Source organism: Anser anser (genome assembly GCF_964211835.1).
Source record: "Anser anser genome assembly, chromosome: 1".
In the NCBI taxonomy this organism is placed as follows: Eukaryota; Metazoa; Chordata; class Aves; order Anseriformes; family Anatidae; genus Anser; species Anser anser.
In genome coordinates, this window is record NC_139720.1 from 158,024,829 (window position 1) to 158,042,544 (window position 17,716).

Sequence of the window (17,716 nt, forward strand, 5' to 3'; positions counted from 1 at the left end):
TAGGACAGACCTGAACATCAGGGTGTCTTGGGCTATTTTAAAAACAAAGCCATTTTCAAGAAAGGGGAAGTTGTTCATAGGCTAAAACTGTGCTGAGGTTTTGGGAAATAGCAAACCTTATATGCCAGCTGCCAAATGTTGGCATACCCTTATGAAAAACAGGCAGTGTATTGTCCTGTAATAAAATTCTCTCTATATATACTTAGTTGTTCTCAGCTATACATCTCTTTTACCAGTATATGATGCAGAGCAGAGCAGAAACTAAGTTCTCTCAACTTTATTCAAAGCTCTACCACCATTCTGTCTGGTACATTTATTACTCAAGGAATGAACCTGGAGTCTTTCAAAAGAGAAAAAAGAAAAAAGAAGGAAAAAAAAAACTTCTTATCAAAGCAAAGTAAAGTAGAAGCAGACAATGGCGAATAGGGATAAGTTTAAAATTTTATAAATGACCAGAATTCTTACACTGAAATGCTTCATTTTGTATTCTGTTATTCATATCAGCTTTCTTTTTCTGAGAGAGGTATTTTGAGATGCAAGACCTAAGCTGACAATAAAGCCAACTTTCACTGACCTCTGAATAACTGAAAATTGAACTTAGATCCACATAGTTGATTTCAGACTTCTTATTTTAAAGTCCTAAAGAAATTTACCTCTTTCAATTTGTTGCTGATGACTTTCTTGACTAACATGCTTAAACAGATACACATTTAAAGTCCTATTAGTATTCCTGATGAGTTCTAGATAAATCATATATTTCCTTGACTAATGCTTTCTGTAGAAAGCTGTAGGTAGAAGAAGCTATTAGTTTTCTGGCATCGGTCTCATATGAGAAACAAAATGATTTGCTTTTATCAATCATGATTGGAAAACAGTGCTTCCATAGGATGCTTTCAAAACAGGATGAAGACAATCTGTAAAAATAGTCATTCTATAAAGTCAGAATACTGCAAAATGATACAGATCTTCTTGCATAGCTTAACCTTCAAACTTTTTAATATCCTTACTCTTCCCATTTGATTCTTTTGAATTTTCTTTTACTCACCTGTGCTAAAACACAGAAAACTTAAAACCTGCTGTAAGATTAATTACAGAGAGGGTCTGAATCTATCAGGGTCAGCAAGCTCTTAGGTGTGCTTTGCTTCTTTGTCATTATTTTTATCATGACGTGGCTATGTATAATGACATGCATTAGGTTCTATCCTTTGTTTTAGGAATTCCTCTGGAAAAGTTCTACATATCTTCTTAGCTACTGCAGGTGCCATATCAACATATTTTGCAGGTGGGAAACACAATTGCTTTGAATAATTTGAAGGGTTGTGTATAAAATATGGTTCTTGGCAATCCTAGAGAACACCTAAAGAAATAAATTTCCTAAAAAAAAATAAATAATAATAATGTGAATAATTATTTTTATAATGTGTCATTATAGTGTTTAATGACATTGTTAAACTAAAATACTTTCATTTTGATTCTGAATGTATAGGTAGAATTTTCATGTAGAGCTGAATTTTACGTGTCACAGGCATCTAAAAAAATGCACAAACCAAGAAAAAGCCCCGTAATCAGTGTATCAGGAGATCTTTGTTTATGAATGATATGGATCCAACTAGAAGACTACTAGGGCTACAGCAAATTTTGAGATATGAAACGGTATGTATTGAATAATAAGCCAGGTTGGTAGACCTTTTTAGATGATATTGAGTAAGACTGTCTGGCTGAGTAGTATGATTCAGTTGAACTCAGGCCATTGATTATATCTGACAATTCTAATAGAGGTGACATACACCACTTTTGCAGATATCCTACGTCCATTTTGCTTTCATTGGAGTCACTGTTTCATTATAAGCCTTTCCTCCTCAGTTACTCTTCTGGATTATCTGATGCTCCATTGCACATAAGGTGGAAAATAGATCACTGCAGTAAGTCTGAGACATCTGGAAGACATCTAATTTATGATGGTTTATTTTCCCATGAAATGTCTGCAAATGAACTAAATTAGTTTGTTTCCTTTTTTCTTTCCATGAAAGGAGGAGAGATTTCCTGCACAGCTGGAGAACCTAAAATCAAAAGATATTTCCCACAAAGCACTCCAGCATAGATGCTATTCACCCTTTTATGCCATAGAAGTCTCTGAGACCTGAGAAACCCCTGTCTGGACAATCCCTTAAATCCCTGTCTGAAGAACACTATGTGACAGGAAGAGGAAAAAGAATGTGGTCTATTCGTGGCATGATATGATCCCATTCTTGGAAAGATATATTAACTCAATATAGTTTAGTGAAAACTATAGTCGATTTTAGATCTCCTTTCCCTTTGTGACTTTAACAAGTCCAATATTTTTGGCTAATGAAGTTAAATATACAGGTCACATAGCTCTTTATCTGTCACATCCTGCAAATCATATCTTCCAGTATTAAAGTAGTATTTGTTTTGACTTTTAATTACCTGACTTATCAGCATGTTGTATTTTTTCCCCTCTCCCTGCAATAATTACATTTTGAATCAGTGTGACATTCAATATTGACCTTTATTTATAGCTCTCACAAACAGTAGAATGTTTATTTATAAACCATGAAAAGCAGAGTTTGTAAGAATATTGATTCAGTGTATTTAAAAGGCAGTGGCTTGGCATTCTGTGAGTAGAAGCAATCACAGGCAATTACTAGAGACTACTTTTCACTACTAATCTTGGACCTAACCTTGTAATCGTGTTACTAATTTGCTTCACTTTGCCCATATATATCACCAGGCTCCTAATGTGAGGTCTGATATCAATGTAATTTAATAAGATTCAGGGGAAGAATAGTTTTATTTGGTTTAAAAGAAGGCAGACATATAGGCAATGCCAGGTAGTGAGAAAAGTATTGTAACAGGCACTTTTATTTTGTAATAAATGATAATTAATATTTAAATGCATTAAAAAAATACGTTGTTAGTGGTCGGGTTGCAAATTTTAATGTTTATACTATCAAAATCACTAACTGCCCCTAACGGTGCTTCTGAGCTAAGCTTCACTTTATACTTTTATATACTTTATAAACACTACTTTGCTTGCTGGTAGCGTAAGTTTGCAAGCATGAAAGGCAAAGTCAAACTAAGAATAACTTTTCTTGTCCTTATCCCAATATATACCAGGAGAAAAGTGGCCAAATTCAGAAAAAGCTTAGTGAAAAGAAAAAATAGAAAACAATAACTAAAACCCCAGATCTATGTAAACAGAAGTAATCTGTGTTGACGTGGTGTTCCTAGAGTGTCAGATTCAGTGTAAGAACCAAAGAAGATGTATCTGTCTGCCTGGGATTAAATTAGAGCTCTGAGCAGCAGTGGAGTAATGACAGCTATCTTACAACTGTGATTTCGGGTAGGGTTGACTACTCATACTTCATTATCTTTTTTTTTTTTTTTTTTTTCCTACCAAACTCAAAACATTCTCAGTGTGAATTTACCTAGGTTAAGAGGAGAAATTAGCACAGGACAGGCTTGAGAAGTCATGCTCAGGAAATATAATTTTTTTTTTTCTTCATTTTTACACAGCTCTCAATTAAAAGTATATGGAAAAAAATACTTACAGGAAAAAATATTCTTTGAGTGGAATGCTATCCTGATGGGAAAACACTGTGTTAAGGAAACTGTGCTGCCTCTACCAACTAGTAGGATGTCTGGGGCAAATACACATCCACTTAGCGATTTAAACTGTTTTTTGATTTGCTTTTAGTTTCAGTCTTAACTATTTTCTGGGAACTTCTATTTTCTACATGTTGTGTTTGGTCCAGCATTTAATGAAAATTTTATTTAATGAAAAATTTCTCCTGTACAACAAACTTTATACTGCTGGCAATTCAGTTATGAATACGTTTTGGAAAAGTATTTTAGGAATCCTAAGCTCTTGCAAAATAATAAAGACCATCATTTTCCACCACTCATTGACAGTTCAAAGCCAGTACTATGATTATTGGGGATGTTTTGTTATGAGCCAGAGAGAATAACATCATTATTTACTTGTAAAGTATGCAGAGCTCAAACGGAGTAGAAGATGAACATGAAAATATACATATGCCTTTTCTGTCGCATTATTGGAAATCACAGCTGGCAGAAACTTCAGAAATATTTTCATTAGTTTCTTCAGTATAACATTAAATACCGAACCACAGCTGGTAAGGAAGTTTGCAGGGTTTTTATTTGTTTGTTTCTCCCCCAAGAAAAAGTTGAGGAGATCAAAATACATTTAAAAACATTGTCATTTGAATATAGTATATTTTTATAAGGAAAAAAATAAAAGTAAAAATCACAGTTTTCTCCACCAAAGCACAACAACCTATTCTACAGGTTTTTAGGATATGCCAAAATGGTGGAAAAATGGGTGATGGAAAACATTTGCCAGTTATTTCTGAGCCTGTAGGTTGGAAAGCCTATAAATACCTGCTAGCTATAGCTTAAGAAAGTATAGTAGGGAAGAAGCTCTGCTCCTGTACGGACCTTTAAATTACTGGGCATTGAGGCAAAAGCAACCAAACAGAGCTTTGGTGTGCACACAACGGCACTTCCTATATTATATATTAATGAATAAGTAGGTTTCATTTTTCTCACTTTAAGAAAAAAAATCATTACTTTTTTATGTGTATACACGACTTTACAAAGCACATATAGAATTTAGTGAGCTGAAAGCTACTCAAGACAGTGAAAATCTACATTCAGTGGAGATTTAACAACACCTTAACAGAGACTGTCAAATTTTTAATACGTTTGTATGAGAAATATGTATATTTAAAAATTCTGAAACTTAAAAAGTGCAATTGGACTTTGAGATTCTGAAAAAACAAAAGTTCAAATAAAACTTTACAACTTCATATAGATGGAATGCAAATATGTCTGTTTTCATGATTGATGTATATCAAATGTCCTAAAAACAAAACAAAACCAAAACTTAATCTGTTTATTTAAACGGGATCTATCTGAATTATAATCTCACTTACGTAAGCAAACAGCAAGTGGAAAAATTTTGAGATATGTGTCAACTATTCTGAGTGTGCTTGAGTGTATACATCTGTGGTGGTTTCACACTGATGGCAAATTCTGCTCTGGCGCCTGGAACACCTCTTCTCCTCCTTCTTCACTCACCATGGTGTCTGCAGGGCTGTTTCTCTCACATTTTCTCACTCCTCTCTCCCAGCTGCTGTTGCACAGCAGTTTTATTCCTTTCTTAAATATGCTTTTACAGAGGTGTAACTAGTGTCGGCCATTGGCTTGACTGTGGTGGGTCCCTTTTGGAGCCATCTGGAGCTGGATCTTATCAGACATGGGGCAGCTGCTGGGCTCTGTTCACAGAGGCCACCTCTGCAGCACTCCTGCTACCAAAACCTTGCACATAAACACAATAAAACTTCCTGGGAAAAGCATGGGAATATAGTTTCGTTGTAAGGAAAGCACTGAGTGTTTGCATGTTTTTCAGCCAGTAATAGTGTTACACGCTCTCTGAAGAGAAATCTTCAGAAAGCGCATATCCCTGAAATAAGATAGGGAACAAATCCTTCTGTGTGTGGTACCTGTTAACTTCTTCCAAAAAAATGTACCAGAATTGGCTGAGAAAGTGAATCAAAGGTTGAGAGGAGAAGTTACTACTAACTTTCCCATTAATAAATCTCTTTCTCACATTGTTTAAGGTGTGTAGTCTCCACTTTGTTTTATGCTGGTAGCCTTTTGCAGTGGCATTTCAGTGAGATAATGGGTCCACAACCAGAAAGGAAAAAATCTTTTTAACTTGTGGTGGTGCAGGTAGGCGATCCCCACCAGTTCCCAGACAGTGAAAAGAATGGACAAGCTTTCTGTAAAAGGGCTGCAACAATTCATTTTCCTTTTTTTTTTTTTTTTTTTTCCATTTCTCTTGCCTTACACAGATGTGGCTTTCTTATCACAGAATCTTCTGATATTAGAGTACAGGGAAACTTAAATCCAGGCTGAATCTGTATGACTTTCAAAACGGCAACAAAAACATTTACCTGTCTCTTTCTTGGTTGCAAAGTTATGTGTTAAATTTAAGGAACGGTTGTGGTATTTTTAAATGAAGTTTACAGAAGAGAATTTGTCATTTTCTATAGTAGATACACCAACATAAAAATAACACATTTATGATACAATCATGAAAGCTTAGATCTCAGAGTAATCACAGCCTCTCCGCAGGATATTTATTAATTTTACACATGGTCACCTGAATTTTTTGTACCTGCCCCACAAGACTGCATATGGCAAAGTCCCTAAAACTAGCAATTGTTTAACATTTGCTGTGGGTGTGAATACAGCCACTGAGATTTTAATGTGAAAGTCAGTCTTGTAGTCAAAGCATATTCTACATTTAAGTAAAAATGTCATTTTTTAATTAACATTTTTATCAGTTCATAGGATAATTTGAGTTGGAAGGGATCTCAGTCCAACATGTTGCTCAATGCAGGGAGGAACTTTGATGTCAGACTCTACAAAACCTACTCGTCTCAAAAGGCTTTGTGTAATCTGGACAAAACCTACATGCATGGAGCCTCACAGCCTCTCTGGACAAATGATCCACTGCTTGACCATATGCCTAGTGGAAAGTTTCTCCTTCTACTCAGACAACTCTTTTTGTTTCAGCTCATACCACCATGCCCCGTTGTGAAGAGCCTCAGTGATGACAATGGGAGGGGCAGAAGGCCAGCTTGGCTTAGCAGAGATCATCTTCTAGAGCTTAGGTAGCAAAAGAAAAGGTTATGGCCATGGGAAGTGAGGTAGGTCAACATGGGAGGACTACAGAAATGCTGTTTGTCATTGTATGGAGAAAATTTGTGTGGCCAAAGCTCAATTAGAGTTGAAGCTGGCCAGTACTATTGGGACAGAAAAAAATAAAAATAAAAAAAAAATGTGCTTTTAAAATATGTTAACAACAAAAGGAGGACCAGAATTCACATTGGTCCATTACTTGATGAGGATGTTCACCTCACAAATAAGGATGTAGACAAAGCAGAGACATTTAATGTCTTCTTTGCCTCTGTCTTCAAAACCAATGATGGGCTCTGGGACCCCAGGAGACCTGAGTTGAAGGATCGCGACTACAGTAATGATAAACTCTCAGCCAACCTCAAATTTGTGCGGGCTTTGCTGCTTCAACTGAATGCACATAATTCTATGGGGATTTATCCCAAGGTACTCAAAGAGATGGCTGATGCCATCACAAGGACCTCTCTCAATTATTTTTCAATGGTCTTGGAAATCTGGAGAAGTCCCAGTCGGCTGGAAGCTGGCAAGTGTTCCAGTTATCAAGAAAGGCAAGAAAGAAGACTCTGGTAATTACAGATCTGCCAGTCTCACTTCAGTGCCTGGTAAATTATGGAGAAGATTATTCTGGCAGTTATTGAAGAACACCTGAAAGACAATGCAGTCACTGTTCACAGGCAACAAAGGTTCACAAGGGGAAAGTCCTGTTTAACAAATTTAATTTCCTTCTATGACAAGATTGCCTATCTAGTTGACCAAGGGAAGTCAGCTGATGTAATATTTTTGGATTTCAGCAAAGCTTTCTGTGTAAAACCTCCATCATACATCCAGAGAAAAAAAAAACACGATGCGATGGGTGAAAAATTGGCTGATGTGTCAGGCTCAAAGGGTTACATTAAAGGGGGTTATATCATGCTGGTGGCCAGTCACTTACTGGGGTTCCTCAGAGCTCCATTTTAGGGCCAGTTCTCTTTAATATTTTCCTAAATGACTTAGATGTGGGAATCAAATGCATATTAATTAAGTTTGCAGATAGTAGTAAATTAGGAGGAGCTGTTGACTCTCTCAAGGGCAGAGAGGCCTTGCAGAGAGATTGTGACAAATTAGAGAGCTGGGCAATCAAGTACAACATGAAGCTTAACAAGAGGAAGTTCTGGGTTCTGCATCTGGGAAGGGGCAAAGATGAATATACATACAGACTGGGGGAAGAGAGGGTGGAGAGCAGCCTCACGGAAAGGGATCTGGGAGTTCTGTTCAAGTTGAATATGAGTCAACAGTGTGCCTTGGCAGACAAAAAGGCCAGTTGTATCCTGGGATGCATCAAATATGGCATTGCTAGCTGGTCGAAGGAGACGATTTTATAAGAGCAAGTGTAGAGTCCTGCACCTGGGAAGGAACAACCGTACGTATCAGTACAGTCTGGTGGACAACCTGCTGGAGAGGAGCTCTGAGAAGGACCTAGGGGTCCTGGTGGATGACAGGTTGACCATGAGCCAGCAGTGTGCCCTCGTGGCCAAGAGGGCCAATGGGATCCTGGCATGCATTAAAAGGAGCGTGGCCAGCAGGTCAAGGGAGGTGAACCTCCCCCTCTTCTTTGCCCTGGTCAGGCCTCACCTGGAGTACTGTGTCTAGTTCTGGGCTCCCCGGTACAAAAAAGACAGGGACCTCTTGGAAAGAGTCCAGCAGAGGGCCACAAGGATGATACAGGGCCTGGAGCATCTTCCCTATGAGGAAAGGCTGAGAGACCTGAGTCTGTTCAGCCTGGAGAAAAGAAGACTGAGAGGGGATCTCATCAATGTGTATAAATACCTGAGGTGTGGGAGACAGAGGGATTTGGCCAACCTCTTTTCAGTGGTTAGTGGGGATAGGACAAGGGGTAATGGCCACAAGATAGAGCACAGGAAGTTCCTCACCAACATGAGAAAGAACTTCTTCACGGTGAGGGTGACGGAGCACTGGAACAGGCTGCCCAGGGAGGTTGTGGAGTCTCCTTCTCTGGAGATATTCAAGGCCCGTCTGGACGCCTACCTGGGCAGCCTGCTCTAAGAAACCTGCTTTGGCAGGGGGGTTGGACCTGATGTTCTTTCGAGGTCCCTTCCAGCCCCTTCAACTCTGTGATTCTGTGATTCTGTGATTCTCTTGCTCTGCTCCGTGCTGGTGAGACCTCACCTTGAGTACTGTGTGTAGTTATGGGCACCACAATATAAGAAAGACATAAACCTATTAGCATCCTAAGGAGGGCTACAAAGATGGTGATGAGTCTAGAGGAAAAGAGGTATGAGGAGCAGCTAAAGTCACTTGGTTTGTTAATCCTAGAGAAGAAGAAACAGGGAGACTTCATGAGGGGGAATATGTTTCCTCATGACGAGGAATATGGAGGCAGGTGTTGATCTCCTCTCTCTGGTGAACCTGATGGGACCTGAGGAAAGGGCATGGAGCTGCGTTAGGGGAGGTTTAGGTTGGATATTAGGAAAAAATTCTTCTCTGAGAGGGTGGTCAGGCACTGGAACAGGCTTCTCAGGGAAGTGGTCGTGGCATCAAGTCTGATGGAGGTCAAGAAACATTTGGACAATGCTCTCAGACGTATGGTCTGATTTTTTGGCGGTCTTGTGTAGAGCCAGGAGTTGGACCAATGATTCTTATGGACTCCTTCCAACTCTATTCTATGATTCTATACTTCTATGATAACGTCTCCTAAGGCAGTAAGCATAGATGATAGGTGCCCCTGAAGTCACCTTTTTTTCCAGGCTGAATAAGCCCCAGTCGCACAGGCTATTATGCCAGGGCAATTATTAATGTCTTGACCACCCTTGTGGCCACCCACTGAACTCATTGTTTTTCTTGCATGGTAGGGACCCAAAACTGAAGTTAGAGTTTTAGATGTACTCTAATAGAGTGTCATTATTTGTCTATACATAAAGCAAAGATGTACTGTATCTTCTGTACTGTATCTTGCACAAACTGCCAAGCACTTTTAAAGAGTTGCTTTCATGTTAAAAACAAACACACACACACACACACAAAAAGACAACACACACACATACACTCAACCAGGAGCATTACTGAGCTATTATCATCTTCAATTGATACTATAACAAGGCTCACTTTATGACTAGAGCTAATAGTTCTCATTATAGGATCTTAGGATCACTTGGCAGTCTAAAATTCTATCCTCGAAAGGGCTTATGTACCCCAAATCCAGAAGGTGAGTTGAAATTATTTCCAGGGTATGTGAGAAGGGAGACACCTGCATGTTCTGAGCATTTATATACATACAGAGGGAAAGTGACATTTTGGAAGGCAATTCACACCTTAATCTGGAATTCAGATATTGTACATATATTTAGTGATTCACATAGCTTAATCCCTATAGTCTGATCCAAAAAATACTGTAAGTCCTAATGCCTACACACAACAGTGACATCAGACCTAAGCAGACTAACTTAAATCTTGGCAAACAAGGACATCACTGCTCTTCACAGGAAACCTGGGGCTATAAATATACATGTTCCACACACTCATAACATATCTGCCCCCAACCAGGCTAGATGGGATGGGATATGCCTTGCCATTGTTCAGAAGAAACTGCAAGAATTGACAGTGCCAGAAATAAAGGAAAAGGTGGCTCTGTAACCCAGGAAGACTCTTGGAAGGAAGAAAATTTGGTTTTAGCTGGGTAACCAGTATCATATAATTCATTCACCAACTTTTAAGCATAAAATGACCCTTTCCTCCCATGCAATGTCCTACATATAAAATCAGATTCTCACTTGTCAGCTACCTCTCTACATCCATAGCTTTTGAATTTTTAATTGCAAAATATCACATCATACAGGATAAGAAATATTTAGAAGACAGGTTTCCTCATCATGTTGAGCACCTGAATTGCAGTTTCATTCAGCACTCAGCTGCACCTCTACTCCACCTTCTTGCTGTGATTTAAATGAAGCAAGAGAGTCAGTCCTTTTGACAAAGAGGAACGGCTTAAGCTTGTAAATGCAAGAAACTATTGCAAAGGGCAAACATCAAAATCATGCATATGCTTACTTTCTAGAAGAGAGTGTTTGGGCATTTTGTTGTCACTCGACCACTTCAGAATTCAGAATATAGTTAAGGTCCAAATACACTACAAACTAGGACTATGAAATAGCCAGATTACAGAACAAATATCTAGTTGGGACAGCAATTCAGAAAAACAAAACAAAACAAAACAAAACAAAAAAACAAATTTGAAACACTGTGTAAGAGAAAGTAATTCAGGCATATTTCTAGTACCCAGATGGATTATTTTTGTGTGTTTCTTTTTTTTTTTTCTTTTTTTTTTCTTGAAGAGCTTTAATTATATTAAGCCCTCGAGGATTATAATTGTCATAAATATTTGCATAGATAAATAATTAAATATAAAATATATGTGAATCGAATTGTCCTTAGGGAAAGCTCGTGCTCCAGACGTGTCACTCTTGGTCTATTTTCTCATCAAGAACATGACTAGACATTTCTAACAAAATCCATCACCCAGTTTCAGGATGAATGAATGCTGTGAGGGCTCTGCTGTCCTAACAAACAGCAGCATAAATTTACTTTAAACATTTTAATTCTGATCATGACCATCATCTTTTATATATGTAGCTGGTTTTGAATTACTAATGACAATCACTACCATGCTATAACATTGGTGTATATTGATATTTCATTTTTGTATCCTAAACAAAGGGAAATGCTTTCTAGTCAATATTGCCTTAATATCTTCAGCAGGAATTAAAAACAACTATTATCCGTATTTATAAATTTAGTATGGGTATATCAGCACCCCCCTCCCCCCCCCGAAAAAAATGAAACAAAACAAAACACCAGAAAAGCACCACCCCATATTAAAAATAAAAAAATAAAAAAATCAGATTTCAGTTTTCTAGTATGTTTGAAACAAATTCAAGCTTAAGAAACCCTGATTTTAGATTACCTTGGATACTCTGTTTGCAACCTCTCTGCCTACTGTCAGCCCCTGAACAAAGGTCCGTGCAGCAATGAACGCTCTAGTCACTTGAACCTTCAGCTTCCGGGGTACATCTCCAAATGGTTTCAGCTGGTCTGTATACTTGCTTACACACTCCAAATAGTCCTCAGTGAAATGATACTGGGGGTTTATAAGCTGGAACATCCGCTCCAGCAGCCGAGCCCAGAAATCATTCAGCATTTCCTCCAAGTTCACGTTCCCTCCCGTGTAATACCGCTTCAGTTCTGTGAAGAGATCCTGGAAAACCTCCGAGTTCTGCATGTACAGCGTGCCATATGTCCGGACAAACATGTCATTTAAGGATCTTTCTGCATTCTCAAGAAGTTCTCGGAAAAATTCTGCAGGGAAAACAAGGAGATGTTAGCAAGGAGATATTAGTAAAGCCCAAAGAGTTTTCTGATTACATTCCTACATTACCATTAGTAAAGTTTGTCCTAATATGTTGTTGCTAGTTAAATTCATTTATTTGGATTAGAAATAGCTTAATTCAGAGACAAGGAAAAATAAGGTATAGCCTGGCTTCCCATTGACTGCAAGGTAGAAAGATGTTGACCCTACAACACTGAACAACAAAAATACACTTAGAATTTCAGTAAGGGTTGTTCCATTTCTCCACTTAATATTTGAACATGCCATTCCCAGCCTCTTGTAAAATCCTCCATAGTCAGTTTACTAAATCTGTTATGCTAAATGTGAAGTCATTAATATGATAGAAATAAAATTCTAATATTTTAAATATAGCTAGACAATGATAGGCTCTATTTATCTGAAGTTATTACAGTATAGGACAACACCACAGAAATAAATCTGAAAATTTATTTCCAAATGTTCTTGAAAGTAATTTGAAAGAGACCTGGCTCGAAATGAGCAGAATTCCTTTTAAAGTATTATTTGTCTAGGTAACACTAAGAAAATGTTAGCATTTTCAATAATCTGCTACTCTACTGAAGCACTGTACTAGAACCCTCTACCAGCTCTGTCACAGCCAGACTACTATTTCCAATTTGTGTTAGTTGTTGGTATTAGAATAGCAGACCTTAAATTTTTTTAAATGCATTTCATACTTTACTGCTTCTGTGCCTCTTATCTACTCAGGCACATAACACTACCTATTTCTAAATTTTGGCTTCTGGAAAATATTATTTTTGGGAACTGAGCCCATGGGATACCAATCACAGCAGAGATCTCTGAAATCTCTCTTTGGGCAGTGGAAATGTGTGATCATCTCTTTTGCTAAGATCCTTAGGCATCTCTAGATCAGCAGGCATAGATGCTTTTGGTGGCATAGCATTCCATCTTCCTGTAGAGTCCATTTGTCATCCTCCTTAAATCTCCTTTGGAAAAGAGCTCAGTGACTGCTGTGGCCTGTAAATGGGGCATTGCATACAGTAAGGAAGAAATTGCAATATCCTTGGCAAAACATATATATTTGCTGCTGTTAAATGATTCACACTGATGCAGAAGTCAATATGTAGCCAGCTCTGGGACGCCAGATGCTAAATATGTGGTTGTTGGCCATAGATGCATCTATGTGTGCTATCTGCAGGGACATGCTGACTTCTTACAGGCTTGGCTAACGCTGTAATGTGTAAAAACCTTGTAAACGTTACTGTAATGTGTAAAAATATATAGCCCTGCTGTGGCTAAAGAGACTTATGAAAATGAGGACCATTGCAATGCTAAAGACAGGATGGCAATTAAGAATGCATAAGAAAAAATATACACTAAATTTGGGAATGTGCAACAGTGATCACTTGAAAGAAGAATCAACCAAACGCTATGGACTAGGCTGCATAGACTCCATAAGAAAACAGTGGCTCCTTTTTGGCAGAGATTGTGTGGAGTTGCAGTCTTTGATCTCCCACATAACTGCAAAAGGGTTATCATGAAAATGTATACACAGAACATTGAGAACACACTCACTACATCAAAGCATTTATTAAAGGAAAAATATATTTAAATAGATGTATCAATGTCTAAACTGTCATTAAAATCACAGCTCCTCAGATGGCATAAATTCAATTTGGAAAAGAATAAACTTTCACCAAATAAAAACGAAAGAAAAACAAAAACAAACAAACAAAAAAACAGAACAAAACAAAAGCAAACAAACAAACAAACAAAAACAAAAAGCACAAAAAACTCCTTTGTTCTTCTCTGCTGCCAAGTGGAATAACTTGAGCTACATGACATACAGTACAGAGGTCTTCTGTAACGTTTTTTCCAAATTATCCACTAATTTTGACAAAGCAGTTTTAGAGAAAAGCAAAACAAAACTGTTTTTCACCCCTTACTCTGACATGTTAATATCCTTGACATCGGAATAATCTTTGTTACTATTTCATACAGTCAGCATTTCTTCCTCTAAGAAATAATGTATACTGCCTTTAGTGCTGAATACATCTAACTCTCTATTCATGCACTATGAAAGGCAAAAAGATGGCAGAGAATTTGGGGCTCAAATTAAAATATGTTTTAAGGCTGAAGCCAAGCTTTTAGGCCGGTGTAATTGAAGGACAACTGTGAAAGACAATCACAAAAACAGTGAACCCAGACCTCTCAAATTCTCTCCTACGATGTTCTGTATGCCAAGAGGCTGCTGTAAGCAATTCACGTGCTGGCTTCTTCCTGTCCATAGTTATTATGGGAATCCCACTATTTATCTGAAAAGATTATGCCATTGAATAAGTCAGTCACAGTGAAGCATAACAGCTTCAGCTGCTGACAGATCCTCTGGTCTGAGATTGTTAGCCTATTATTTCTTTGTCCAGGCGTATTATTTAGCAATCTCACAGTCAGTTTGTTGGAAGGCAACCAAACATTTTAGGAAGGGACAGAAATTTATTCTGCACTTGTGCAGCATCTATTACAATGTGGACCAGGTTGGTTGCAATTTTTATTTATATTGCAATCCAAACATTACCAGTAACTCCATGAGCTTAAATTACATTCTTGTCCAAATATGACACCAGACATATGCGTTCTGTGGGAAAGCTAATGTCCTCTGAATAGAAGTACATTTATTTAATTTTTAGTCTTCTCATAGGTCTCTAGTCTTTGAGAGCTATTGCTTAAAGTAAGTTATTACGACATTAAAAAGTTAGACCTTTAGTCTTCTGTATGCTTTGATACATAAGACAGTTTAAGACAGTTGTCTGCATCAGTAAACCTATGCAGGATTAGGAAAATAAAGCAGTAACAGCTACAAAATTGGACGTGTTTTCCAGTTTCAGAGAAAAGTCCTGTTGTATTTATTAGAAAAAAGTCTTAATTCCCATCCAGCAAATTGAATGCTGTTGTGAAGGATCACTTTCTTTCTCAGTCAGGAAATCTTCCATACATCAAGAAGGTAGACTGCTTTATGCCGCTCCTGTATAGATATTCTGTCCTAACATAACTGGGCACTTGTCCAGTTACATCAAGAGAAACTGTAGCTGCTTCCACAAGGGCTATTTTTTCTTCCCACGGTATTCATAGTAATTTAAAGATTTTATGTTCATTTCAAAGATATTTCATCAACTTGCAGATAGCTTTTGTAAAATAATATTATATTTCAGCTCAAAGTAAAAGAACGAAGATGAGACAGACATTAGTCATGTTGCTTAATGTGTTTCTGGAAGGCACTCAAGTACTAGGACTGGAGAAGAGAATCTATATATGACAGAGCTGAACAGTGTTTTAACATATATATCTTGGTTTTTTTTTTTTTTTTTTTTTTTTTTTTCCTGCCAAAATTGGCTGTCATGAGCAGTGTTAATGCTGGAAATATTTTTTCCTAATTTTAAGTGGCGATTCATTTATATGACAGAATACATCCTGGGTATGTCTTATGTTGCAAACACATTTTTATACAGCTTTCATTTATTAGCCAGAGGGTCATCAGGAAGCCCATCCAGGCCTGCTTATGAGGTAGCTCAAAAGGATAACGTCTAAGGCACACTGAGCTACAATCCATACAGCTGAAAAGAAGAGAGAATAATGTGATTTGAAACCATTACACGCTCTATATAGGCTTACATGGTGGGTTTCCAGTCAATTAATAACACTTCCTCTATTTTTTTTTAAACATTATTTGTACATTTCTGATGGAAGATTGATAATAACTGTCTCTGCAAGTGAAGTCTGAATTGTTATTAAACCTTTTGACCATGATAAGTCAATTACAAAGGAAAAGGACATGATGCATTGCCTAGAGTCCCTTACCAAATAGTAGGTACTGTTCTTATTAAAAATAGAGTCTCCTCAGCTCTCCCACTACCTTGGAAACTGAAAGCTTTCTCTCTCACTCTATTTTAACATAGGTAGTCTGGTGTCATAATTTAATTCAACCTGGGAGCTAGACTAATTCTGAAGTGATGACTAGTTGTCACCACATCAGTGGATCAGGATTGGGGATGATACCGCAGCATGACACAGTGTAATAACTGCCTTCAACAAAATATAATCACAACCACCTAGAGGCAATAATTAGATAAACAAAGTTGTATTATGTTGAAGCTGATGTTCTGTGATCATTCCCAGCCTAAAAAGCTCCCTTCATTTTCTTTTCCATCAGTAATACAAGCAAAAGCAACATCTAACTGCAGGACAAGATGCAAAGCTGGAAATAATTTGCTGGCCAATTCCTGAAAACAAAAAGATATCCAAAAAGAAAGGATTAAGACCAAAAATACTAAATGACAATTTCATTTATTTATGATATATTCTGCCCATTTTTCCTCTTTAAAAGGACTTTCCTTGTTATCATCTTATGTGCTTGACAACCAGTATCGCTGCTACCTGAGGAAATGCAGCACAGCTACTTTTCAGAGGCTCTGGACAGAGATTTTTGACGTGATTTTTCATCAGCTTTTATGGAAAATGTTGCCTAGGGTGAAATACTGAATTCATCCATCATTGACTAACACCAACCGTACAACATACAGGTGGTTTCCCATTATAGTCTTGTTCTGCTTGCCGGCATTGATTTTCAAATTGCTCACAAATTCTAGTGATCTACCATTTACTGTGAAGATGGTGCACCTACTGTATATGGAATTTAGGTACCTAAATTCATTTGACACCTTTGAACACATCTAATGATATGGCTGATGGTAAGATGGTAAGAAGGATATTTGAATTCCTGTAAGCTGACTGCCTCTTTGAATAAAATATGTTCTTTATGTATAGGTACTTAGGTTAATGACATACATCAAGTCGACATACAGTTGACTTCTTTTCTTCAATGCCTTATTTCTTTTTCTCTTTATTTGTTCATGAAGAAAAAAAATGTTCTAGTGAACTTTTCATCTTTCTACAGGATTCTTGAAAAGGCCTTTTTATTTTTTTAAAGAAAACCAACCAAACCAATCAACCAACCAAACAAAAAACATACAGATATTTCACAATGGTGTCATTTAGTGAAAATTGTGATTTATCTAATTAAAACTGTAGTGAAATTAACCTAAATAGTTTCTGTGTGGGTAAACAGTTTATGTGTGGGTTTTTTCTTCCATATTTCAACTATGTATTTTAGGTTTTCAGAGATTACTTTTTTTTTTCTAACAATACCTAACCTTACAAAACAAAAAGAACTCAATTTAACTTTGTGATTAAGAAAAAATTGCTGTAAGGAAAATACTTACAGCAGATCATTTTTCCCCTTATTTTTGACATTACATTTATATTTATATTCAAGAGCGAACAAATTGTATGCATGAGGCTACCAGTGCATTGGTATTACTTTTTAGTGAGTTTGAATAACTAATTTTAAATGTCCCTTATAGCTTTGACCTTCAGAAACACTCAACATTCACAACTGGGAAACAAATTTCAGCTCCCATTAGGAACAACAAATGCTGCAATGTTATGAGGTCTGCTGAAAATTTTTCTCATTTTTTAACATGCTTTGAATATATAAATATCATATCTTAGGCTAAGAAAGACAGGTCAGATAATTAAATGTGTCCTATAACTGCA

The 17,716-nt window shown here is 37.2% G+C and overlaps 1 protein-coding gene across 2 annotated transcripts in view; it reads right to left on the reverse strand.

The window, feature by feature from the left end:
* Window positions 1-17,716, reverse strand: part of GPC6 (glypican 6) — an 823,519-nt gene that overhangs the window by 364,125 nt on the left and 441,678 nt on the right. For both annotated transcript variants that reach the window (XM_083814533.1, XM_083814534.1), the window contains exon 3: window positions 11,705-12,096. In XM_083814533.1, the coding sequence (XP_083670659.1) occupies window positions 11,705-12,096 (392 nt within the window). The remainder of the gene's footprint in view (window positions 1-11,704; window positions 12,097-17,716) is intronic.